A 26336-nucleotide genomic window follows, 5' to 3' on the forward strand; every position below is an offset into this window, starting at 1 on the left:
ACATTGTCAACATTGAACATAGGCTGAAACAGGGTTGACTGCCATGGTTTGCCTCCTAGAAAGATCTGAAGTTTTCTGAGGGAACTTAAGGCCTGGTCCCTAAAACAGAGTTACTTTACCCAGGGTTCACTGGCAGGGGAGAAGTAGGTCAGGAAAAACAGCTTTGAAATGAGCTAGTCTTCAAACGTCGCCAAGGACAGAGTAACAATGCTGAGCAAATTTCACCAAGGTTCTTTTTCTTTCTTTCTTAACAATGCATGGCCGTCATAACCCTGGAGTCTGCATCCTCAACACCAGGGGATGAGGGCAAGGACTCTGAAGCAGAAGAGGGCATGCAGGGTCAGCCCCAGAAACACTTTCAGCCCTTAGCCCCAGCCTGAGGATGTGATTCAGAGGACTCCCAGGAAAACGTGAGACTCCCCTGCTCCATTACAGCAGGAGGTTACTGGAGAAGACTGGGTCCTTGAAGTAGAACAGCCTCTTGAAACGCAGCTGGTGCTACCGGTAAGGCTGTTCCTGCTCCTACTATATAAGGGCTCCGTTATAGCTTGTTCCTTCCCAGAACAGCTTCAGAGCTCTGTGTTCCTGGACCTTGCCTTGCATCCAACCCAAACATCTGCCTTGCATTCCATTCCAGCCTGAACCTTGTCCCACACCCTGGCGGGCTATGCTGTACCTCAGAGCACAACAGTACCCTCTTTTGCAAAACTACAATTTGCAGAATCCCCGGGCTGACAGTTCAACGGATTTTAAGCAGAGCTGGGATTCTGTTCCGAACTAAGGCGAGTTACGGACCACTTTGCCCATGGAAGTCAGGCTACAAATGAACAGAACTATATTTACCTGGACAGTTGCTTCCCTCTGCATCAGCAGCAGCTGTCTTGCCATCAGAGCAGCATCCCAAGGGGGTGTTATAACATGTGGCCCTCTCTATAACTGGGGTGCTTGTGACCCTCGCTTCTTCCATCTCCTCGTCCCCTGCATAACAACAGGAAGAAGGCTTTAAATCTTTTTTGGGCGAGAGGAAGAACTCTTAGGATTTTAAAGTTCCTATCACAAGAGGTTTCTTTGTGGACATCCTGTTGTTTTCCTTGGTCAGATTCCTGCAGGACAGGTCTGTGAAAAAGGGCTGCCATGTTTACTGTGAGGAAAATATTTGCAAATTTGCCTCTGAGAAGAGTCTTGCTGGGTCAGGTCAAAAGAGCTCATCTAGTCCAGCAGCCTTTTCTCACAGGGGCCAACAAGATGCCCCAACGGGAAGGCCACAAGCAGGACACATGCACAACAGCAAATCTCCTGCCTTGCGGCCCCCACCAACTGACATTCAGAGGCATGGCTAGTAGTCATTGAGAGCTTTCTCCTCCGTGAGCCTTGGCCTTGCTGGAACAGGCCAATGGCCCCTCATAGTCCACCCTCCTCTTCTCACAGTGACCAACCATGATGGGAAACTTGTTAGGTGGCCAATGAGAGCAACTCTCTCCACTTATGATTCTCCAACGTTGTAGGGGCAATATAGCCTTAAGTGGCTAGTAGCCATTGAGAGTCTTACACTCCAAAGCCACATGGACAAGAAACTTGCTGTGCACGGCCAAACCAGACCCTGGTAGCCACAGATTTTTTTTAAAGAAAAACTTGATCAGCAAAGCCAACCTAAAAATGTGGTTCCCCCCTTCCAGAGACATGGCCTTCTCTGCAGTGGCACCCAGATTACAGCATGCCGTTCTCAGGTATAAAATGCCTAGGAGAATGCATTGCCAGGCCAATGCGACCCCTTTGTATGGTCCTCAGGCAACAAAGAACTGACATCAAAACAGCGCAGCCAGCTCACCGGTGGAGCTTGTCCCACTGCCTTCTTGGTCTCCACTGATGCCCATTTCTGGGTCCCCACTGCCTTCTGCGCTGCCTGGCTCAACGTAAGCTGGCTGGCTGGTGACTGGGACAACCGGGGCAGTCAACAGAGGTCGGATTGTGGTCTGGCGGACACCATGCGTGGTCCAAGCAGTTGTGGCTGGGCGAGGGGAGGTGCTGATCCGTCGTGTGACTGGGTGGCTCTGTGGGGAAGCCTTGACTTCAAAGTGCTGTGAGCTGCCTGGCGTCCTGGGCTGCTCAGGAACCTGGGGGGTGGCTTGAGGGGTTGGAGGGAGAAGGGATCCCAAGGTTGCAGGTGGTGTAGTGTGGCTGGCATGAGTGATGGATTCTGCAGGGAAAGCAAAAGGAATGCAGTGGTTAAGAGGCAGGCCAGGACCAGTCAGGCCTGCAGAACACGTCACTTGCCAAAGCTGGCTCAGCCCACAAGTCACATATGGGGACAGAGAAGTGGGTGAATAAACCTCATGGGTGCTGCTGTCTGTAGTTTGCAAAGCACTTAGTAGGCTATCATAAGAATGATCTCCATTGTGCGGCTCTCCAGGGTTCCAGATTTTCATAGCACCGCCTGGAGATCTCAGGGACTAAACATGTGACCTCTTGCATGCAAAGCAGGCACTCTGAATGAATGAAGGCACCACTGAATGAAGGGCCTTCCCTACTTTTCAGATTGGTGACGAGTTTGCATGTGTAACACACAGTGCTTCTTCATCGCTTAAAACCGGGGGGGAATAGTTCTTTTAGTGGTGGTGCCATCAAGAGTTTGAGGCACCTGTCCAGTGCTCCACTGAGCATAAGGGAGCAGGAGGGACCTCAAATACAGTAGGATGTGCTGACTGCATGTTGGAGTGGGTGAAGTAATGCACTTTATTATTTAAAGACACACCCACACACACCCTGCTACACAAAAAATGGCCACGGTCAAGAGTCTAAAATGACTTAGCTCCACCACTGATTGTGAGATAACAGATTTCCAAAGCACGCCTTTGGAATTTGAGACCTGCTCCCGAACCAATTTGTTTGCAACTCAAGTGAGTACATCAGATTGGCTTGCATATCACATGCCAAAATCAATAACCTCTCATCAGGCACCAAGGCTCAAAAGAGTGTATATATTTGCTCTCTTTTGTTTCAGAACAAATCTGATATCTGGCTTTTTGACAATTACAGGGTCGAAAAACCTGAAGGCTCGTCATTAAGATTTGAGCCCTGCTTTTTACATTCGCACAACATCGGAAGGCTGAATAGCTTCCCAGACCTTAACTCAGACCTTGACGGCAGCTTTTGACATTTGGATCTTTCCACTGTTGTTTTTTAAAATGGACATTTTAGCTGTTGATCTGTCTCCTGTCAGCCCCAAACAGCATTGCCAATAGGCAGCAATGATGGGAGTTGTAGCCCAACATCAGAAAGGTCACAGTATCCCCACCCACGTTTTGTGAAGACTTACTGGGACTATAAGGCAGGTTACAAAAGTAAAAATAAATATATAGTTCTGTGTTCATTTTAGCTGGTCCATAACCCCACAACTGTACCCCTAGCACCCCTGGTAATCATAACTGATTGTCAGTACAGTAGTAGTTAAAAAGAGCTGTTTAAAATTTGATGCCTGGGTTTGATTTCTGCCCCCCCGCCCCCCGGTCCCTTTTCCCTTGTGTGTCTTTCTTTCTTTCTTTCTTTCTTTCTTTCTTTCTTTCTTTCTTTCTTTCTTTCTTTCTTTCTTATTTAGTTATTTATTTTAGATTGTAAGCTTATAGGCAGGGAATGTACTGTTTTACCTGGCTGCATATAAACCATTGTGGGAGCCTTTTTGGATAAAGAGCACGGTACAAATGCAATCAATCAATCAATCAATCAATCAATCACCCCCAAGTTCCTATCTATCTCTCTATTAATTAATTAAATTTATATGCCAACTTTTACTCCAAGGAACTCAAGGTGGTTTACGTGGTTTCTCCCTCCCCATTTTATGCTCACAACATCCCCATGAGGGAGGTTAGGTTTTGAGGTGGTGACTGGCCCATGGTTACCCATTAAGCTTTGTTGGCTATATGGGAATTCAAACCCTGGTGCCCCAATTCCTGGTTGAACACTCTAACCATTATGCCACTGCCCAAACAAGAAGCTTGACATTGTGCTCATGTATTTACCTTGGCACTGGCCGAAGTGCTTCACCTCTATGACCTGCCCTTGTCGGCAAGCGATGGTCCTCAGCTGGCACTGGTCACCATAGGTCACGCCATCCGAGCCGCAGACCTAGGATATTGGATCAGATTTAATATTTGTAATTCCACTTTTCCAGCAACTGTGTTGAGATCAAAGCAGCACTCAGTAATAACAGGATTAAAAATAAGTGACCATCACAGTAATTATAGCCATATCAAAAACACAATAAGGCAAAAAGCAAAACAATTCATCAAAACAATTCATCCAATGGCTGCTGAGCATCAGCCCTGAGCCTGTTGACATGTGGGTGGGAGAGAGAGAGAGAGAGAGAGAGAGAGAGAGAGAGAGAGAGAGAGAGAGAGAGAGAGAGAATGAGTGAGAGTGAAACAGATAATGGCAGTTCAGACTCATAGAGTTGCAAGGGACCCTGAGGATTATGTGGTCCACTGCAGGAATATGCAGCTGTTCCTTACAGGGATCTAACCTGCAACCTTGGCGTTATCAGCACCGTGCATTAATCAACTGAGCTATCCAGGAGAGGCAATAGGGATGCTCCTCTGCTGATACAACAGGGACAGAGATCAAAGCCCAGTAGGATTCTGGGGGGTATGGGAACACAAAAGTGTAAGAACACAAGAAAAACTTGCTGGATTCTTTGGTTCATTTAATCCAGCATCTTGTTCCCACAGTAGCCAACCAGGTGCCTGAGGAACCTTCAAGCAGAACCCAAGCGCCTCCTGTGGTTTCTAGCAACTGATATTCAAAAACATTACAGCGTCCGACTGTGAAAGCAGAGTATAGCCACTGTGGCTAGTAGTTACTGACAGCCTTATCCAACATGAATTTGCCCAATTGTCTTTTAAAGCCATCCAAGTTGGTGGCGATCACCACCTCCTAAGGGAGCAAGTTTCATGATTTAACTATGCATTGAATGAAGAAGTACTTTCTTGGCAACAGCTAACACAAAAAGAGAGGGTAGTGGAAGGTGAAGCAAGGTAAGGTTGTAGTAAGACCACAGATGAGTTCAGCTGTAAATAAGTTCATCTGTTTTCCCAATTTGTAAAACGGGAACAATAAATTCTAGGAGTTGTCTCCCGTGTTATGTCCTAGTTAGAAGAGACTCACTGAAATTAATGACATGACTAGCTTAGGTCTACTAATGTCATGGGTGTGTGTGTGTCCTACACTGAGTAGGGCTGGCAATGGACACAATTGTGTCTACTTACCTTGGTCATGTTGGCCTCCGTGCAGAGTGGAGATGGGCACTCACAGTGTGCAAAGCCATTTGCTTCCACGCAGGACGCCCCAAACTCACATACCATTTCAGTGCAGGACGAGGGTGCAGATGGGTCTGAGTAGGGTAGGATAAATAACAGTAGAGGCATGTCATGAAAACTTATACATCTGGATTCTGCCTAACAGTTGGTAGGTCTTCCTTTGCAGATGATGGAGGCTGCATGCACACCACACATCTAAGCAGTCTGGGGTCACGGGAGGTAACTGTTTCTGCAGCAGGGTCCCTGTCTCTAGCATCCTAGAGCTGCCCAATCTGCACGAAAGGGGAGCTTCTTAGCCACTGTATGCTCCCATGGTAAGCATTTAGGAACACTGAAAACACAAGGTGCTTCCGTTTCAAGAGAGTGGTGTGCAAGTTCTGTTATGTAGGATGGAGCTACATGGGAAGCACAACTTAAGGCCCCCCCAAAACAAGATACTGGAGCACTCCAAATCCTTTGTCCATGTACATGCACATGCTGAAATAGAAGATCTAGCTGAAAAGCAATGCATGGAGACTTGCATTAATTGTTGCAATGCACCCCTAATTAATATTGTATAATTTTAGAAGGGTGTGGCTGTGACTACCCTGAAGGGACCTTGCACGTCTGATTTTGCCATTACACTGCTGCATTTATAAAACACATTTAAAGCACATGACTTCCCCCCAAAGAACTGTAGTTTGTTAAGAGCGCCAGGAATCCTAGGATTCTCTGGGGGAAGCCATGTGCTTTAGGATGTGTGGGGTGCACACAGCCAGAGAGGTGTTAAAGCCACATTCACAAACAGTTGTATTATACCACAATCTTGGGTTCTCCAACCAATGTGGGAGGGGAAAAGCCCATGAAGAAAGCAGCCCCTCCCCCCTCACCTTTCTCACAGCCAGACATTCCCAGCTTGCTTCCGTTGGGACACTGGTTGCATTTCATGCCGGTGATGCCGGTTTTGCAGGAACACAAGCCTGTCATCTGCTCACAGTCATCGCGCACTGAGCCCACGGGATCACAGTGGCAAGCTTCACAGGGAGGCAACAGGATGGGAAGGAACAAACTGAATTTTTGACACAGAAATGCCCCCCCTCTCACTCTGGCCCCATCCATTTAAAGCTCTATGATACTACTTTAAACAGCCATTGCTACTCCCCTGGGAACTGTAGTTTGCTAAAGGTGCTGAGAATTGTTAGGAGGCACACACACATCCCTTCCCTTCATCGAGCTACAATTCTCAGAGTGGTTTTAAAATCACTCTCTCTCTCTCTCTTCCCAGGGAAGTCTGGGAATTGTAGCTCTGTGAAGAGAAGGGAGGGGTGTTTGTGTCCCCTAACAACCCTTAGCACACTGTCATAACAATGCATCATTTAACTTATAGATTTCACTGCCATACTAAAGTTTTAAAGGGAAATGGTAACAAATGCCAGTGGGGAAAAGCACATCAAATGTCAACAGACCATTCCCTTTTGCTATGTGCTCCACTCCACCACCAACTGAAAATATCAGGCAGTAACAATGAGAGAGGGCTACTGCATTCCTGCCCCACTTGTGGGCTTCCCAGAAGCACCTGATGGACCCACTGTGAGAGAAACAGGACTCTGGACTAGATGGCTTTTGTTCTGCTCCAGCAGGACTCTTCTTGTTCTTTTAGGTATTCAAGCTATCCTTTTAATTATTAAATATATCTTTATTAATCCTGCCCTTCCTCCCAAAAGAGCCCAAAGTGGGGGCGAGGGCAAACATTTATGTGATTATTTTTTATAAAAAAATACCATTTAAAATAAAACAAAAACTTATTTAAAAACCTCTAAAACACAATAAAAGAATTAAGAACAGATGCAGCCAAACATGAAGAGTTTTCATCAGGCCACTTAAAGGGTATAGTGATGACGCCTGCCTTATATCAATGGGCAGGGAGTTCCACAAAGTACAGGTGCTGCCACACTAAAGGAATGATTCCTAAAGCGTCACAACAGTGCTTCAAATGTGTGGTTTGGATGTGACCATCATTTGTCATGACTGGACAGGAACGGCCATCTGTGTGGCATCTGTGGAAGTGCAAACCTCAAAAATGTTTACGTATGAGTTAAGGCTACCTCTTACGTTCTTAATGGGCTGCATGGATAGTTGAGGTCAACACAGAGGGCCATGTATATAGCTGTCAAGCGGGGAGTTGGGTGCAGATCAACAATAACTCACAAGGTGTCAGTGAAGTTAACTCTTTATTCAAAGAAACAGAACAGCTCAGGCCTAGTAAGAACAGCAACTCCCCAGTACTTATTACCCCAACGAGGCAGTTGCAACCTGAGACCTCTCCGCCTGATCTGTCTTTGCTCTGCCCTCTTCATACTCCTGGAGGTTCTGGGAGACCAGGGGGGAGCGGAGCTGATTACAGCTAGAGGGGGAGACTCCTTGGATTCATCATTAGCCTGCCTCATCTCTGCCTCTTGGCCCCCCTTCTCTCCAGCCTCCACTTCTGTCTCTGATTCCGGACTGCTCTCTGCCACAGCCTCCTCCCGATCACTAAATCCTGTTGCCTCTTCAGCTTCTAACGCCTCCTCCTGCTATTCTGCTCCCTCTGACCACTCATCGTTGTCCCATCACCAATCTCCTGGCTCTGAGTCTTCTTTCCTTGGGGGGTTCCCCAGCTGGTGCCTCCCACCATTCCTTTGCATCCAGCCAGTCTTGTAAAACATTCAATCACGACCCCAAATCAAAGGGCATATGAGCACAAATGCAGGTTTTCTTAGCTCTATCTCTAGACACACCAGACAGGCAAATCCTGACTATAACCCCCACCCCCACTGAATTTCCCAACTCTCTGTTGAGCGTTTAAGAAGGGAATGGGAGGGGGGGCATAAAGTTATAAGACAAAACCACTTATTGTCTGACAACTCTCAATGGAAAATAAAACTCTCTGGTTCATTTTGCAGACAGCGGGTTCCTTTTGAGAAGGGACAGCTGGGTTTGGGATGGTGGAGGATTCATCAATCCCCTTCCAGTCATCAGTTCCAGTGGTTAATGAGTGATGCCATTAGATGCCCACATCCCAATTCCCGGCATGATCTTATTACGGTAGCTCTTAAGCCTACTGTGAGCGTGGGCTTTTATAACTTTAATGAGGTAACACTTGTTCTCAGCACCCAGGATGGAACCCAAGAGTCTCAACTCCCAGTTCAATGCTTAACTTTGAGGAAAGGCTTGTTGTTTTTAATCGCTGGGATGGATAAAGCCATCTCCATTTGAGAAATGACTGCTTTAGAATAATTCAGATCCATCACCCAAGAGAGAAAGGAAGAGGGGGACAGTATCACTATAATAATCTCTCTCTCTCTCTCTCTCTCTCTCTCTCTCTCTCTCTCTCTCTCTCTCTCACACACACACACACACACACACACACACACACACACACACAGAGAGAGAGAGAGAGAGAGAGAGAGAGAGAGAGAGAGAGAGAGAGAGAGAGAGAGAGAGAGAGAGGGAATTTTTTGTTGTTTGCTCTCCTTTCCAAATAACTCTTCTTCCCATGATAATTCCGCCCTCTCCCCGTTCACCACCTTATCGATTCTTTTGCTTTTGTCTCCAATGGAGCTTGAAATTAACACAGCCTTCCCCTGCCTCCACCTCTTCTCCCTCCCTCCCTCCCTCCCCTAAACCCCCACCCGCCCTATTGCAGTTCACTTCCTTATTTGCACAGAGGAATAGTCTCAATACAGATCTGGGGAAAGTGATCAAGATTGGGCTGTATCTCTTGCCCCAATTTCTCAACAGAAATATAAGGGGGCCATCTGGGGTGTCAAAGGAGGGGTGGAAAATGGAAGACACTGGTGTGGGGGAAAAGAGAGCTGGGTTTTTTAGCTAGGGGTGAGCAGAAGGAAAACTGCATACCACCAGCAAACTACTGGTCTATTGGCTCGGAGTCTAAATTAACCCAACCAAAAGTTACTAGCCTGCAATTTTTTACTCCTAAGAATGGACAGTACATGTCATTGGCCCCAGAGTCCAGCAATAACCAGGATTCAGAGTTGGGTGCTAAGGAGCTAGAGTGGGTTCTTAGCCCACTGAACCCAAGGCCGCAGCACTAGCGCCCATAGAACTGGAAGCCAATAAATCCTCAGTTTACTTCCGTGTTGGAGCACAAGTTGCATTGCTCACTAGGAGCTCTCCTTGGTGCTGAAGCAGCCTGTCTGCCTTGCTATTTTGCACTGTGGGCTCATAGAGTGGCCAAGGATAGGACAGAGCACTGCTTGCTGCTGAGTGCAGGGAGGAGGTAGAACACTCTTCTCCTCTGCACCTAGCAAAGGAATGCAGGCGCTGCCAGAGGAGGGGTAGAATGCTGTGTGCCTCTTCTGCACCCCACTCACCTAGTCTGGTGACCAGTTAGGCAAGTGGCGACCTTTTAAGTTGTGGTACCCGGTCAAGAAAGCTTACCTGGCACCTCCTCTCATAACCACTAGGTGAAGCCTTTTTAATTACCTCTCTCCTTTTTAAGGGACTACTTAACTTGGGCTTTACTATGCTGTTGTGCTTATATAGTGTTTAGTGTGTCAGACTGGAAAGTTGTAGGATGGCTTTGGGACAGCCATCATATCACTTAGCCTAACCTACTTCACAGGGATGTTATTAGGATAAAATGGAGAGGAAGGGGGCAAGAACCACACAAGCTTCCTTTGGCTCCTTGGACTAAAGACAAGGATATAAATGTAAGAAATAAAATTAAATAAAACATTGATATTGTTATTTGTATGTGTGAATCTGTTGTTTTTGTTTTATTGTTTTTAATTTCGTATCACTGCAAGTTGCTCTGGAAGCAGATACTCTGAAAGGTATTTGTTGTTGTTTTTCATTAATAAATGTAAATGTAGCATGCTGGATGGTTCATCCATTTTACTGAGCCTTCAGCCACTTGCCACCTCAGCAATAAGAACTAAAAGCTTATGAAGTGGAAGGTTGAAGTTTGCAGGAAAGCCTAACACCTTTAAGCTAGGAACAAAGCGTAGGTTCATTCCTGTTCAGCCAGCTGGCAAAATATTCATTTCTACAGCTGGAGACAACAGGCGGGATTAAATTTGGGGCTTCTGCTAACATCTGGAGGAGAGCTAGAATACATTTCTCATGGGGACTACTACTAACATCTGGCTAAGTGAAACCAAAATGGTTATTACTAACATCTGGAAAAGAGAGTGTCGGGTTTCTCCCATGGCCAGCATCTGGAAGGCATCAGAACAAATTTCGCTACCATCTGGAGGGAAGGATTGGTATGTTTTTGCAGAACATTATTATTAGAAGGGGATTGGAGGGGGAAAGCTTCCTCTCAACATCTGGAGTTTTCAACTCCTATGAACTAACAAGACGGAATTGGTCAGATCAGCTTGCTCCAGCCTGTTGACAGGGCTTTTCGATTTCCCTTGCCTCAAGGCCTGCTCCACATCTTACAAGCACAGGCTCATCTGTTTTAAATTAACGCACAAGTTGAACCTAAGGCAGACCTTTTGTAAATCTGGCTACATGCTGCAACTCTTTGAAAAATGACTTCATGCCACATACAGTGGATGTGACCTGACCTCCAGACCTGGACATTGTTATTGCTCACAGATTGGTCTTGCAGGGCAAGGGCAAGGAGTCCGTGAGCTTCCAAGGAGGGTTTGCTCCTTGTATGACTGCCAAGGCCAAAACAGTCTGAAAATGAGCAGACCTCAGACAAAGAGCACGGGAGTCTGCTGTAGTCCAAAACATCTGGAGGGCACCAGGTTGGAGGAGGCTGTTCTAGGGTCTTAGGCAGAGGTCTTTCCCACCGCAATGGGGAGATGACCTTCTGCATGCAAAATACAACTGGATATGTGAAACTGCCTTATATCAAGTCTCATGGATCCAACTAGCTTAGTATTTTAAAGTATCGAAAGGCCTGCCAGATGGAAAATAGAGCAAGCTTGTTTTCTGCTACTCCACGCGGTAGGACCCAAACCAATGAATTCAAATTACACGAAAAAAGATTTCTGTATGTTCTAGTTGAGATTCCTGCATTTCAGTGGATTGGCCAAGATGGCCCTCAGGGTCCCTTCCAATGCTACAATTCTATGATTCTGTGAATCGTTATGAATAACTTTCTGACAGTAAGAGCTGCTTGACAGCCGAAAGGACTCCCTCAAAAGGTGGTGGACTCTCTTTCTCTGTTTTAAAAATAGTCATCTGTCAGGGATTCTTCAGCTGTTATTCCTAAAATTGGACTAAATGACCTTTGGGGTACCTTCCAACTCTAAAATTCTATGATTCTATGATTTACCATTGGTCCACTTTTTTATATGGAGGTGCTGGAAAACGAATGAACCCGGCATCTTCTGCATGCAGAGGGTCTGATTTAATATTGATCTACTGCACCTCCCTAAGAGCATGCGATAAAAATGCAGCATCAACATTCACTCTGCCACCGAACAGCTTTGCTGATGCCGGGCGGGAGTCATGCAAACCTCCAGGATCTCCTGGCTCAAATTCCCCCTTTCTGGTTGTGACTGCAATACTCACGGGTACAGCCGCTCTTGCTGTCGGTGACAATGCCACGGAAGTTCCAGAAGCCTGGCTCGCAGCGGTCGCACTTTAGGCCCCCCACGCCAGGTTTGCAGGAGCACTGCCCCGTGGCAGGGTCACAACTGCCTCCATAGGAACCGTAGGGGTTACAGTGACAGGTACCTGCAAAAAGACGGGTAGGAGGTCAGATATGTTTAATAACATAAAAGGGACCCTGCTGGATCAGACCAAAAGCCCATCTATTATAAGAACGTCCAGTTTCTCAGTGGCCAGCTGGATGCCTGTGGGAAACCCACAAGCAGGACCCAAGTCCAAGCAGGACCCAAGTCCCCTCTCCTCCTGAAGCTTCCAGCAACTGGTATTCACAGGCCTTACTGCCTCCGATTGTGGAGGCATGGCACAGCCATTGTGGCTGGTCCAGCATCCTGTTCTCACAGTGGCCAGCAAGATGCTTCTGGGAAGCCTCAAGTCAGGATCTGAAATCAAATGTGATCTCCCCACTTATGATTCCCAGCACCTGGCATTCAGAGAAACACTGCCTGGAGATACAACATAGCTGTCTCAGCTACGGTAGTAGCCACTGCCTTGTATTCTATAAATCTTCTTGCCAGGGACAAGTACCCAAAGCAAAACATTTAAGCAGCACACAGACCCTGTCCCCCAAGTTCTTCAGAAGCTGAAGTGAAGATCAGAAAACAGCAGAAACTCTCTCAAATGGCTTGGAAGAGACCCTGCTATTTCCTCGAAACCCTGGCACAGATGAAAGAAGGCTTTGCCTCTCTCCTGAGCCCTTTAGAGGAAGAGAGGGCTTTGTGCAGATCACAAACAACAAATAGCTAGTATATCATGCCAACATTTGGAAGCCCTCAAACATAGTGATTGAGTAGAAAGAAATGGAGGTAGGATAGAACAGTGGTAGGTGTGGAAATGTTTTGTATATGCTTGCAAATCAAGAAAGGACACAGAAAAGCCACAGAATTCAGGTTCCTAAGAATCTGAGCTTTCTTTCATATTTTTTTAAAAAATGAACCCGTTCCCGTGACCTATCTAAATTATGCAGGATTGTGTGATTGTCTTATTTTATACAGCATCTTACTTTTATTTGCTTTTCATAATTTATAATGTGGGGTTGGAGAGCAATGGAGGTATGTCATTGTGCTTTATTCAGTCTCTTCTCTAGCTGGAAGCCCAGCCAGATGGGTGGGGTAGAATAATAATAATAATAATAATAATAATAATAATAATAATAATAATAATAATATAGAAATCTGCCTGATTCTGAGTGAGAGCACTGGTCCATCTAGTTCAGGATTGTCTACAATGACTGGCAGGGGCACTCCAGCATTTCAGACAAGGAGTCTTTCGGGGATTGAATCTCGGACTTTCTGTATGTAAAGGAGATGCTGCACCATTGCGCTAAGGCAACACTGAGTTGCCTCCCAACTCTTTCTTTGCTGCCATAAGCACTGAAAACTGGTGGAGGAGGAGCAGGAGGAGAAGGAGAAAGAAACTAATAATAACAATCTGGGTTTCTCAGAAAGCTGAATTCTATGTCCACTATCACATTCCACAATTCTCCTGTGAAATTGTTTCTTGAGAAATACAGGTGAAACTCGGAAAATTAGAATATCGTCGAAAATTGCATTTATTTCAGTAATGCAACTTATTATTTTTTCCTTTTTTTAATTTTTACAAATGCTTTCTTTTGGAAATTCCACAGTACTAAAACAAATAGATGCAACAATACAAAAATAAACAAAAATAAACATCACTATTACATTTCATTAATTACATTCCATTTATAATTGACCCACCTAACGACAAATAATTACAATTACAACAAATAAAGGCTTGACATATCTTGCTTTGCATGTCATGCATCTATCTCCTATATTGGTTTCACCTTTTAAGTTGCATTACTGAAATAAATGCACTTTTCGACAATATTCTAATTTTCCGAGTTTCACCTGTACTAGCAATTGAAACAAAACAGTATGCATTTTTTAAGGAACTCTACTTTTCAAGCTGTACGATTTTGTGGGCCTTTCCCTCTTCCATCTTTGTTTACTTTCTGCCCCGCTATGTGGAGCTGCTCTCTCACACAATGTCAAAAAGAGATAGTTCTCAGATTTCATCGGCTTATTTGGCATGCAAAACTTCCCAGCCAAGGTCCATCTGCTCCTTGCTGTCTGCATGCAAATTCCCAGCTGTTGGGAATCAAATGTGGATGCACCCACGGTCCAACCCTCTTTTTGCTCCTCTATGGGAGCAGGTACAAGTACATTGGTTCCTGGACAGATATGGGCAGATAATCCATTCCCCTTGGAGCTGCTTGCTCTGAGGCAGGAGGCCAGAAAGAGATTCTTGGACAAACCAAAGTGGCTTATGTGACGCTGAATGTTTTCCTTCCATTGCAGGAAAACACTAGAGGGGGGAAATTATTGCAGAAGCTGGCCGCAGGGAATAAATCTGAGTCCTGCAGCACAGTTTTCAGGCTGGTGATTACATCTAGATTTATACCCCCTGCTGTGGACGCAAGGGCATGAGCGAGACACTAGTTTAAGAGAGGTTTGATTCAAGACACAGCAGATAAACTTTAGGAAGGGGGTGCAAATGGAGCTGGCTTGACAAACGGGGAAGTAATGCTTAACGCCAGGAGCAATAGGTATGAGTGACTGGGGAAAACTGGGTTGCTCTGAACCTGATGATCATTGCTTTTTCTCTTGTCCTTTCTAGGGCTTCTAAGATCTCACGACACAACACCTGGATGTTTTTAAGCTCACCTTCACAGCTGTGGGAATTCCAAGCCTAGAGGATTGTCACTGCCCCTTTCCCCACACTCCATCCCACCTTCCATTAAGGCAGAAAATCTCAGGGTGGGGAAGTCCTATGCTACCGTGTTTCCCCCTTTTTAAGACACCGCCTTATAACTTTTTTTTCCCAAAAAAAACACAGGGTGTCTTATTTTCGGTGGGGTGTCTTTTTTTTTTAATTACCTGTCATCTAGCCCAAATTCTACCATCAAGTTACCCCAATGCAGATGCAGAACATGAGTGTCCGATGAGAGGGGAAAGAGACGGAGAAGGAGGGAGGGAGAGAAGTCCCAGAGCAACCCCCCAGCCCTCCGGATGCTGCAGTCGCCCTCCCACCCAGTCCCCTGATTTCTGCCGATCCGGAGGCCACAGGCTCAGGCACTCCGCCCGGCCCGGCAAGGCGCTCCAAGCACTTGGCGTTGGGGAGCGCTCGGCGTGCTCCATGCTGCAGCCGCCAGTTTCGGGCGGCGGGGAGGCAGGCCTCCTTGGCCGGGCCAGGCGGATGCCGCTGGCTTAGGTGATCCGCCTGGCCCGGCAGGGCGCTCCAAGCGCTCGGCGCTCCGGAGCACTTGCTGTGCTCCACGCTGCAGCTGCCGGTTCTGGGCGGCGGGGAGGCATGTCTCCTCGGCGGGGCCAGGCGGAGGCTGCTGGCTCAGGCGCTCCGCCCGGCCCGACAGAGCGCTCCAAGCGCTCGGTGCTCTGGAGCGCTCGGTGCGCTCCACGTTGCAGCTGCCAGTTCTGGGTGGCGGGGTGGCAGGTCTCCTCGGCGGGGCCAGGCGGAGGCTGCTGGCTCAGGCACTCCGCCCGGCCCGACAGAGCGCTCCAAGCGCTCGGTGCTCTGGAGAGCTCCGTGCGCTCCACGTTGCAGCTGCCGGTTCTGGGTGGCGGGGAGGCATGTCTCCTCGGCGGGGCCAGGCAGAGGCTGCTGGCTCAGGCGCTCCGCCCGGCCCGACAGAGCGCTCCAAGCGCTCGGTGCTCCGGAGCGCTCGGTGCGCTCCACGTTGCAGCTGCCAGTTCTGGGTGGCGGGGAGGCATGTCTCCTCGGCGGGGCCAGGCGGAGGCTGCTGGCTCAGGCACTCCGCCCGGCCCGACAGAGCGCTCCAAGCGCTCGGTGCTCTGGAGCGCTCGGTGCGCTCCACGTTGCAGCTGCCGGTTCTGGGTGGCGGGGTGGCAGGTCTCCTCGGCGGGGCCAGGCGGAGGCTGCTGGCTCAGGCGCTCCGCCCGGCCCGACAGAGCGCTCCAAGCGCTCGGTGCTCTGGAGCGCTCGGTGCGCTCCACGTTGCAGCTGCCGGTTCTGGGTGGCGGGGTGGCAGGTCTCCTCGGCGGGGCCAGGCGGAGGCTGCTGGCTCAGGCGCTCCGCCCGGCCCGACAGAGCGCTCCAAGCGCTCGGTGCGCTCCACGTTGCAGCTGCCGGTTCTGGGTGGCGGGGTGGCAGGTCTCCTCGGCGGGGCCAGGCGGAGGCTACTGGCTCAGGCGCTCCGCCCGGCCCGACAGAGCGCTCCAAGCGCTCGGTGCTCTGGAGCGCTCGGTGCGCTCCACGCTGCAGCTGCCGGTTCTGGGTGGCGGGGTGGCAGGTCTCGGCGGGGCCAGGCAGAGGCCGCTGGCTGGGGCGCTCACCCAGCCCAGCAGGGCGCTCCAACTGTTTGGTGCTGCGGAGAGCTGGGCACGCTCCGCACGGCATGGAGGTATGCCTTATTTTCGGGGTATGTCTTACATTTCGCAAATGTTTAAAAATCCTGCCATGGCTTACTTTATGATTACGTCTTAAAAAAGGGGAAACACGGTAGTTTCTGCAAACAGGAAAACAGGAAGATGTCTTATACTGAATCACACTATTAGCCCATCTAGCTCAGTACTGTCTACACTGACTGGCAGTGGCTGTCTAGGGTTTTAAGAAAAGGAATCTTTCTCAGCCCTACCTGGAGATGATGGTGTTTAATGTGGGACTTTCTGCACCCAAAGCAGATGCTGTACCATAGACCTATGGATACTCATATGGTTAGGGACCTGCCTTATGCTGAGTCAGATTGTTGGGCAATCTAGCTCAGTACTGTCTACACCAACTGGCAGTGGCTCTGCAAGGTTTCAGACTGTGTCCTCTCCCAGCCCTACCTAGAGATGGCAGGGATTGAACCTGGGACCTTCTGCACGAGAAGCAGATGCTCTAACCACTAAGCTATGGCCTTTCCCTGTAATATGCAAACCATGGGGACACAGAAGACATGCACAGGCCTGATGGCATGTAGCACCACACACTGACCATTACAGGGACCATCATCACCTAAAAAAACAGTAACAAATGATGAAATAGAGTAGGGGCAGCCAGTTTGCAGACCTCTAGGTGTTGCTGGAACTATAGCTCCCATCATCCTTGGCCGCTGGTCATGCCAGCTGGGGTAGATGGAAGTCAGAGTCAAGCAACAAGCGGAGGGCACTGCACTGGCTATCCCTGGTCAAGAGCAATGGCTTTCGAACAGTGTCCTGCAGATGCCTGGGATTCTGTGGATGTTCCTCAATTAAGTGATCAATTACAGCAGAAAAGCTTCCTTGAAAAAGAGCTCTCACCCTCCTACTGCCAATGATCTCCTAAGCCAGGTTCTCTAATCCTTATTATGTTCTGGGCACGTTCTAGTTCATGCAGGGTGAAAAGTGAGGCTTGACAAGCCTGGCCAGAATCTGATGTCAACTGAGTATGCAGCCTGGAACACTCCCCACAATGCCTCTGCCATACCCTGCACTTTTTGTGGCAGGTTGTGTGAAGGCTTCTTAGAGCCAACGAGTTTTTAAATGGCTGCTTCACAGACACCTAGCTTTGCAACTCTCGCAAAGAGACTGCGTTAGGTCTGCCTTATTATCCCAATATTGCACATTAAGGTGGGTGACGCGGTATGGAACGCTGCAAGATAATGCATTGCTGGAATCCACCTGGTGCATCAGAACATAAGGAGAGCTAGCTGGATCAGGCCAGTGGCCTGCCTGGTCCTGTTCTCACAGTGGCCAACGAGATGGCCGTTACAGGAGACCTGCAAGCAGGACCTGAGAGCAAGAGTCCTCTCTCCTCCCTTGAAATTCCCAGCAACTAGCATTCAGAAGCATACTGCTTCTGACAGGGGAGGTAGAATGAAGGCATCATGGTTAGCAGCTACTGACAGCCTTGTCCTCTACGAATTTATATAATCCTCTTCTAAAGCCATCCAAGTTTGTGGCCATCACCGCCACTGGTGGCAGCGAATTCCATAGGAGGAAGGACTTTCTTTGGTCTCTCCTGAAATCTTCCAACGTTCTGCTTCATTCCCTGAGCTCTAGCATTAGGGGGATCTTTTCTCTTTTATATATATATATATATATATATATATATATATATATATATATACATATACATATACATATACATATACATATACATATACATATACATATACATATACATATACATATATAATTAAATTTTCTGTTTTACAATTTAAAGTACTCATTTTTACATCCTTAAGATATCAATGACTTCCCCCCTTCTCTTTCCATGGTTCATTTTACATATCATAAATCCCTGCGTATTTTACAGAAACTACACCACTCAGTATTCCATTATTACATCCATCGTAACTTATTTACACTGTTGAATATATGAATTTATATTAATGCTGCCAGTGTTTTCAGCTGTACACAGTTATTTCCCATATATTCAATAAACATTTTCCAATCTTCTCTAAAACTATGTTCTTCTTGTTCTTTTATTCTATATGTTAAGTCTGCAAGCTGCGTGTATTCTGTCAATTTAAGTTGCCACTCTTTGGTTGGGACCTCGCTCGTTTTCCATTTTCGGGCTAACAAAACACAGACCGCAGTAGTGGAATACATAAATAACTTTTTTTGTTTTTGACACCAGGGAATTTCAGTCTGAATTTTCCCCAACAGAAAAGACTCTGGTGTTTTGGAGGGGAAGTACTTTCAAACATTTTTTTCAATTCATTATGGATCATTTCCCAATACTCATTTACTCTTTTACAAGTCCACCACATATGAAAGAACGTTCTTTGCATCTCCTGGAGATGCAAACAGGGAAAGCCTTTTCTCTATCCACTTTCTCCGTGCCATGCAGAATTCTGCACATCTCTATCTTCATGATTTCTCATACAGATCTTTGCTCTAAACCAAAAATAGGAGAAGCAGCTCCAAATGTCGTAACCTTTCTTTGTAGAGGAGTTGCTCTACCCCGTGGATCATTCTGGTTGCCCTTTTCTGAACCTTAATAGCAGAGATGAGGCCCAAATCATGGCTCAGTCTCTTAGTGGCTACATTGCATAAGCAGACAGTGTGGCACCATGAGAGAAGCCAGCCAGCCCCTCCCCGCTGCCCACCCTTACTGGTGACCTCTGTGACTCCACAGCCCAGGAGCTCCCGAGCGATTAAAGCTGCTTTCAGAACGCTTCCTCTTATTAAATTATATGGCGCATGAAATGATTCTACATCCCCAATCAAGACTGCCTCATCTCGGCACGCTCGCCTACGATGGCTACAGACCAGCCAATGCCCTAATGGATACCTGTGAACCAGCTGGCTGTCAGCCTCAGCTGTTAAAAATGTTGCTAATGCTTTTCTCATCTCGTTAGGTTAAAGAGCCGTCTCCAGCTAATTATTTTATAAAATATTAATAAAAAACCTTCGCGGATGTGGCCGGCTGCGGTGAAGAGGAAGGGGGCCCTGCAATTGGGATGCACACAGTTTAAAACACTGGGCACATTCTGAGGTTATAGGAAAGGGAGGGGGCCAAGGCAATGAATGCACACATCACTCCCTCTAATGGCAAACTCAGACAACGAGAGCCTACAGGAATGTGCTCACAATGGGACTACAAATCCAGGGTTCTCCCTCTGTGCCTGCCATCTTCAGGCACAAGAGGCGACCAGGTTGTGATCAGCATCATCCCCTGGGATTGGCAGATCTCTGGACTAGCCAGGCTTGGTGTAAATATCAGGATCTAGTCTCCTGCTTTTGCCTGAGCTCCAAGCAGGATCTTTTGCCTCCTGCATTCAGCTCCTTCTGCATTAGAGGATTCCTACTTCAGATCTGGCTCCGGGTATGACGGCTTGTGATCACTCGCTGGCCTTAGAAAGCTATTTCCTCGGCTTGAGGAAGCCCCGTGGCATCGGTGTTTTAACATCCCCATCGCCACAAGACAAAAGAAGAAAATGAAGTACATATTTAACTCACTGGGGCAGCCTGCAGAGCCGACACCAAGAGCCAAGGTCACATTGTCTGGGCAGCATCCATAAACGGTCTGGCTGCAGTGGAGGAGTGGAGGAGGTAGGATTGTGGTTCCTATGGGTGGGGGGACAAAAATACACAGGTTAGAAATGATGGGAGTTGGGAGTCCAACAACTTATGGAGGGCCATGGGTTCCCCATCCCTGATCTAGGCAGGTGGGCGGCGAGTAATCAAGAGGATGAGATGCCAGCGTAGGACAAAGGGATATGGGTGCTCTGAAAGCCTTGCCAGGCCCGCATGAGAGGGTTACCTCGGCAGCCGCCCTGACCCGTCACATAGATATCCTGTCGCTTTTCGCAGCGTGTCTTTTTGAGTTCGCACTCATTAGCGTAGGTCACACCATCAGAGCCACATACCTGCAGGGAAGAGAAAGAGGAGGTAACTCCATCTCCTTCTGTTGTACACTCAAGGCAGGCTTAGAAAGTTACCAAGGGCAGAGGGCATGCCTTGGAAGGAAGCATCATGCTTTGGCTTGCGCCCACACACGCTAATTTATTTTTTTTAAAAAAAATTATTACCCTTTATGATGTAATCCATACCACTTGACCATTCCTAGAGTAATACGAGGCACCAAACGCACCCACCCCTCCCAACAAAGGTACAACTCAGTACAAATAAACACAGCACATACTACAGGTAGAAGGAAAACAGCCAATCAGGATCCAATAAAATGCAAGGAAAAAAGTATTTACAACGTTCTAAGCTGCTGAAAGACCAGCACTGACCGTTGTATTCTCACATATGCAATAAAAGAAAATCAATCTGCTGCAAATGTGCCCTTTCACACCCCAGCCCTTGTCTTTTGCCACCTAGAGCTTATTCCATGATTCTACCATGTTACCTTTTCACTTGCCTTTTCTACAAACTAAATAGCCCCAAATGCTGCAATAATACCCTGAGTTGTTTTTAAAAAAACACCCTGCCATGGGTGATTAGCTAGGCTTAAGGACAGCATGGGCTCTCAACACCTACTGGATTCCTTGGCACAGCTCCACAGGTATAGTCACACACACAGCGGTCATCTTCCACATCCTCATCCCATGAGCCGCCGTACTGTCGGCAGCTGTCCCGGTCACACTCATTGGAGTCCCCAGAGCCAGATCCTCCTGACCCACATTCTGCCCAAGGAAAGAAAAGCAGAGTAAAAAAATACAGTTCCCTACATAAACGCTGCCTTAATGAGGACTGTGTTGTCCCCATTTATGTGATCCCACCACACGTGTGTGGAATTTAGCACTCAGTGTTCGTTTAAAACTTATAGTCTTATTCTTATTATATTTAAGTACTGGAGCAACCTCAGCAGGTTAATTGCATGTGTTTCCATTGGTAAATCAATTAACTTAGTGGTTAGGTACTGGTGGCGCAGGTTTGAGTCATGCATCATTGTTCTGTAGCTGCTGTTGTGGGTGGAATTGTTTTTAAACGTTTGTATTGTTTTTATATGTGGAATTGTTTCCCCACTGCTTTCCCAAATGGAACTGGTTCCCCCCCCCTTACTTTTCTTATTTTACACTTGTTAATTGTTCTGTTTTGTTGTGCTGTTGAAACCCAGCTTGGGATATTATAGTAATCTAAAAAAATAAAGAAATACGTGCTCAAATTCCAATGCTCATTTAAAACTATAATCAAGTCTTATAGCTATAATACTACTATTGCTCATTTTATTATTAATTATATTTGAGCTCAAGCATCCTTACCCAGTTAATTGAACCTTCAGGGAGGAGGCATCTCTATATAGCTAAGAAAGGAGCTGTAGCTCACTGACAGAGATTCCATTCCTGAAACCTTGAAGAGCTGCTGCCAGTCAGTGCAGACAATACTGAGCTAGGTGGATCAATGATCTGACTCAGCGCAAAGCAGCATCCTATGTTGGTAGGTCTGGACTTGGCTAGAACCTTGGGGACCTGCTACCAGTCAGAGCAAGAGGTCACTGGGCTGGATAAGCAAGTGATCTTATTTTAAGACAGCATCTCATGCTCTGCATAGTTCTTTGCTCCTCCTCATGATCCGCAGAGCAAGTTATGCTGAATTTGCAGGGGAAGAGGCATGCAGGAGGTCCCAAGTTCAATCCCAGCTAAAAGGTACAGGCAGCAGGTAATGGGAAAGAAAGACTTATCTCTGCCTGAGATGCTGGAGAACCACCAACATCCAGTGTACACAATTCTGGAATAAATGGGTCAATGGGCTGGTACAAGGCAGGCTCAAATGATTAATTGGCCTGGGGGTGGGGGTGGTAATATCTCAGTAACAGCTCACCTGTTTTGCATGCAGAAGGGCTCAGTTAAAGCATCAAGTGGCAGGTGTCAGATGCAAAAAGGTCTCTTTCTGCCTGGAACCCTGGAGAGCTGCTGCCACTCAAGAGTTGATAAGACTGGTCTAGATCAGTGTTTCTCAACCAGTGTGCCTCCAGATGTTTTGGGACTACAACTCCCACCATCCCTAGCTAGCAAGACCAGTGGTCAGGAATGATGGGAGTTGTAGTCCCAAAACATCTGGAGGCACACTGGTTGAGAAACACTGGTCTAGATCATGGTAGGCAAACTAAGACCCGGGGGGCCAGATCCAGCCCAATTGCCTTCTAAATCCGGCCCACGGGCGGTCTGGGAATCAGCGTTTTTTTACATGAGTAGAATGTGTGCTTTTTAAAAAAATGCATCTCTGGGTTATTTGTGGGGCATAGGAATTCATTCCCCCCCCAAAAAAAATAGTCCGGCCCCTCCCAAGATCTGAGGGACAGTGGATCAGCCCTCTGTTGAAAACGTCTGCTGACCCCTGGTCTAGATGGACAACAGATTGGACCTGGTGCAAGGCAGCTTCCTAACCAAACTGAATACCTTTGGAAATATGGGGCTATGAAATTGTGGCGAAATGTTGGACATTTTTTACCACCTGTGGTAGTCTTGCAAATAAACGTTTTGGTTAGAAGTTTTCAATGAAATCAGCAAGATTACTGGTCAAAACGTACAGCCAAACCTGACTAAAGCATTATTATAATCAATCTTTTAGTGTGGTGGAACCTGAACTTTGGGTTTCTCTGCCTACTGGTATCAGGCAGTGCCTTCACTGCACTATTTTCAGTGCCAGCTAAGAACATTTTTGTTTAGATAACCCTGCCAGATATCAGTGTTTACTTTATTTCTGGTTTTAATTTTCTGGATGTTTTAATTGTGTGGGTTTTGGTTTGCTTTTTTTACTAATAATGTTATTGTTATATGCTTTTTGAAAACTGCTTTGAGGGTTTTTTAAAATAAAAAATAAACTTGTATATAAATTTTAATGAAATAAATCATTAATAAAACAATAATAAATAATTATTATTAATGAGCTTTGAAGCTTCAATGAAGAATATACACTTAAAGGATTTAATAATTATGCTAATAGCAGCTGCTGCTAGACTAGTAATTGCAAAACACTGGAAAGACTTCTCATCTTAATCTCCTAGGATTCTGATATCAAGAACAATGGCAAATTGCTTTAATGGAAAACCTCACCTACCAGGTCAGTGCACTAAGGTATGTATCAATGACAGATAAATGGTATATGGTTTGTTACGAATTTATTGAATGTGTGTCATTCTCGAAAGGCACCTATTACCCACCCTCCCCGAACATAGGGCTCTATAGAAAACAGTATTTAGATTAATAGAATTGTCCCAATAAATACTGCTTTGAACATCAACGGGACTGATATATTGCATACTCTGTGTAACTGGCCATTTGCTTTCTCAACACCGTTATCATATTTAAACTCAATAAAAATACATTTTAAAAATCTTAAAATTTCGCTATCATAGCCTTGCATTTAAACACTAGCCTGGTAGCCATACGTGACAAGGAATTGCATGCAGTGGGCTACTGGAGAAGTGAGCTAGTCAAGCATCCAAGTGAGCTAGTCAAGGAGGGGAGCACACTGCCCCCCCCTCCTCCACAGCCAGCATAGAAAGACACAGGGCTTTTTAAAGGGGGAACTCACAGGAACTCAGTTCTGGCACCTCTCAGGTGGGTACCCTGCTATTCTAAGAGAACGAGGGAGGTGTTCACGGTGAGTTTCCAGCACTTCTTCTTTTTTAATAGAAAAATAGCACTGGAAATACAGGAGGCTACAGCAGGAAGGGTGAAGCTTTTCACTTGCCGTCTGCCAAGTTAGTCAAACTACTTTTAACTTTTGCGGACTATAACTCCCACCCATCCCTTGATCCTAGGCCAGATATCCCCAAACTCGGCCTTCCAGATGTTTTGGGACTCCAATTCCCATCATCCCTAACCATTGGTCCTGTTAGCTAGGGATTATGGGAGTTGTAGTCCCAAAACAGCTGGAGGGCCGATTTTGGGGGTGCCTGTCCTAGGCCATGCTGGCTGGAGCAGATGGGAGTTGGGAGTCCAACAACACCTGGAGGGAATTTGGGTTTAATTACTAGGCTAGGCCATCATCCACGAATGATTTGTTTGCTCTGCCACGATTCCTTATATCCTTCTGCAGACTTTCTGGCTATGGGTTTGGAATCCACCCTCAAGCATTCTCATTGACACAGGTTGCATAATTTAACTTTTGCATTTCCCTAGGCACAGAGAAATGGATGAATTGCTTTATTTATTAACTGCAGCCATATCTCCACACAGAACTTTTCCAGTATCAAATTCCAAACTTGCACAGCGTGAGGGAGCATCTGCCTAATAAGAGGCCACACAGAGCTGAGCTCCAACTGGTTTCCTCAGCCTTACCTGCATTACTCTTAATTTGTGCCGAATGAAATGCTATTTATTTATTTAAGAAAATTTCAAAGTGCCCCCTCTTCATACTTTTCCCCCCTCTTCCTTTTTTTCTTTTTATTGAGTGATCAAAGGCAGGAAGTTGGCGTTAACACAGAGAATTATTCAAGTGCTTCTCCCAGAGGGACAGCAACTTGGAATTCCATGAGGCGGACTTCGATTAAACGCCATCTTCTGCTGCCTGCTCCCTTCCTCAGCCTTTGCCCAACTCTTGGTGAAGTCCCGGCCCGGCTAAATTGCATGCGCAAGAGGCAAGACTCCCAGAGAGAGCAGATTCTCTTCACTGGTATGGCGAGACACAAAGGCAAGGACTTATCTCTGGGATGGTGAGATGCTGAAAGCAACATCATGGACTCGGGCCCCACCTGCACCTTACAGCAGTGTCATACCACTTTAAACAGTTGTGGCTTCTCCCAAAGGATCCTGGGAACTGTAGTTTGTTAAGGAGTGCTGAGAGTTGTTAAGAGACCCCTATCCCCCCTCCCAGAGCTACAATTTCCAGAGTGGATTGACAATCAACCCCTCTTTCCAGGAAATTGTAGGGTCCAGTTTGCCTGGATTCAAACGTTTCTAGTAATGACATTTTTGGATCTGCAAGGTCTGGCACAGGGGTCAGCAAACTTTTTCAGCAGGGGGCCGGTCAACTGTCCCTCAGACCTTGGGGGGGGGCTACTATATTTTTTTTTGGGGGGGTGAACGAATTCCTATGCCCCACGAATAACCCAGAGATGCATTTTAAATAAAAGCACACATTCTACTCATGTAAATCCGAGGGCTGGATTTAGAAGGTGATTGGGCCGGATCCGGCCCCCGGGCCTTAGTTTGCCTACCCATGGTCTGGCATCTCAAATCTCAGATTTATTTCTTTATTTGCTGGGCTTTCCCATTAACATCCAGCACTCAGAGAGATACACTCCTTCCCTCAATGGGTGGGGAAAACTTTTTCAGCCCAAGGATGACATTTCCTTCTAGGCAACTTTCGGGGCAATAAACCAGTGGTGTGTGTGGCCAGAAGCAAAAGTGAGTGTGGAGCGGATTGATAACTATAGGTTGAATCTGATGCTAGTCCTACTCAGAGTAGACCCATAGGAATTAATGAGCCTTAGTGAAGTTTATCTATTATCATCAGTGATTCTACTCTGAGTAGAATCTGAATACACTGAATACAACCAAGTAGCAACAACAAAAAGAAATTATTCACTTAAATTATATAAATTGATATGCAATTTTACCTTTGTATAGGCTAGTTTCCACACACCCACACCCACATGCCCTTCTCCAGCCTCCATCCAGGCAAGCAAGAAGCATTCTCATAGTTGAAGGACACATTCTAGCAGGCAAAAACATTCAAGGAGGGAGTGTGTGGCCTAGGGAGAAATCTGAGGGCAAGACAGAGAGCCCTGGAGTGGGGACATATATGGTATGGGGGTGTCTGATGTTCCTTATCCCTGTCTTCTGCACTCAAAGTCTCTCCTTTATCCTTCCTTCATATGCTTTAAAGAGACAGGCTTCAGAGCTCAGTGGTGCCATTCTGGAGCTGAGGCTTGGCGCGGCATGGCCAAATAAGGGCCCTGCCTTGTCCTCTTTTCGTCCTAACTTCCTCCCACAGTGATAGGAAAGTGAGAGAGGAACGAGAAAGAGAAGGGGAGAGAACAGCAGCCGGGTGC

The 26336-nt window shown here is 46.8% G+C and overlaps 1 protein-coding gene across 1 annotated transcript in view; it reads right to left on the minus strand.

Annotated features, from left to right (window-relative positions):
* The window catches only part of AGRN (agrin), a 235017-nt gene that overhangs the window by 36597 nt on the left and 172084 nt on the right, over window positions 1-26336 (minus strand). Inside the window, exons 11-19 of the mRNA XM_035118024.2 lie at window positions 20873-21018; window positions 20151-20256; window positions 19847-19954; window positions 11820-11984; window positions 6179-6322; window positions 5259-5383; window positions 4017-4122; window positions 1829-2197; window positions 844-978 (exon numbers count right to left, since the gene is read on the minus strand). Of these exons, the coding sequence (XP_034973915.2) occupies window positions 844-978; window positions 1829-2197; window positions 4017-4122; window positions 5259-5383; window positions 6179-6322; window positions 11820-11984; window positions 19847-19954; window positions 20151-20256; window positions 20873-21018 (1404 nt within the window). The remainder of the gene's footprint in view (window positions 1-843; window positions 979-1828; window positions 2198-4016; window positions 4123-5258; window positions 5384-6178; window positions 6323-11819; window positions 11985-19846; window positions 19955-20150; window positions 20257-20872; window positions 21019-26336) is intronic.

This window comes from Zootoca vivipara, chromosome 6, assembly GCF_963506605.1.
Source record: "Zootoca vivipara chromosome 6, rZooViv1.1, whole genome shotgun sequence".
NCBI classification, from domain to species: Eukaryota; Metazoa; Chordata; class Lepidosauria; order Squamata; family Lacertidae; genus Zootoca; species Zootoca vivipara.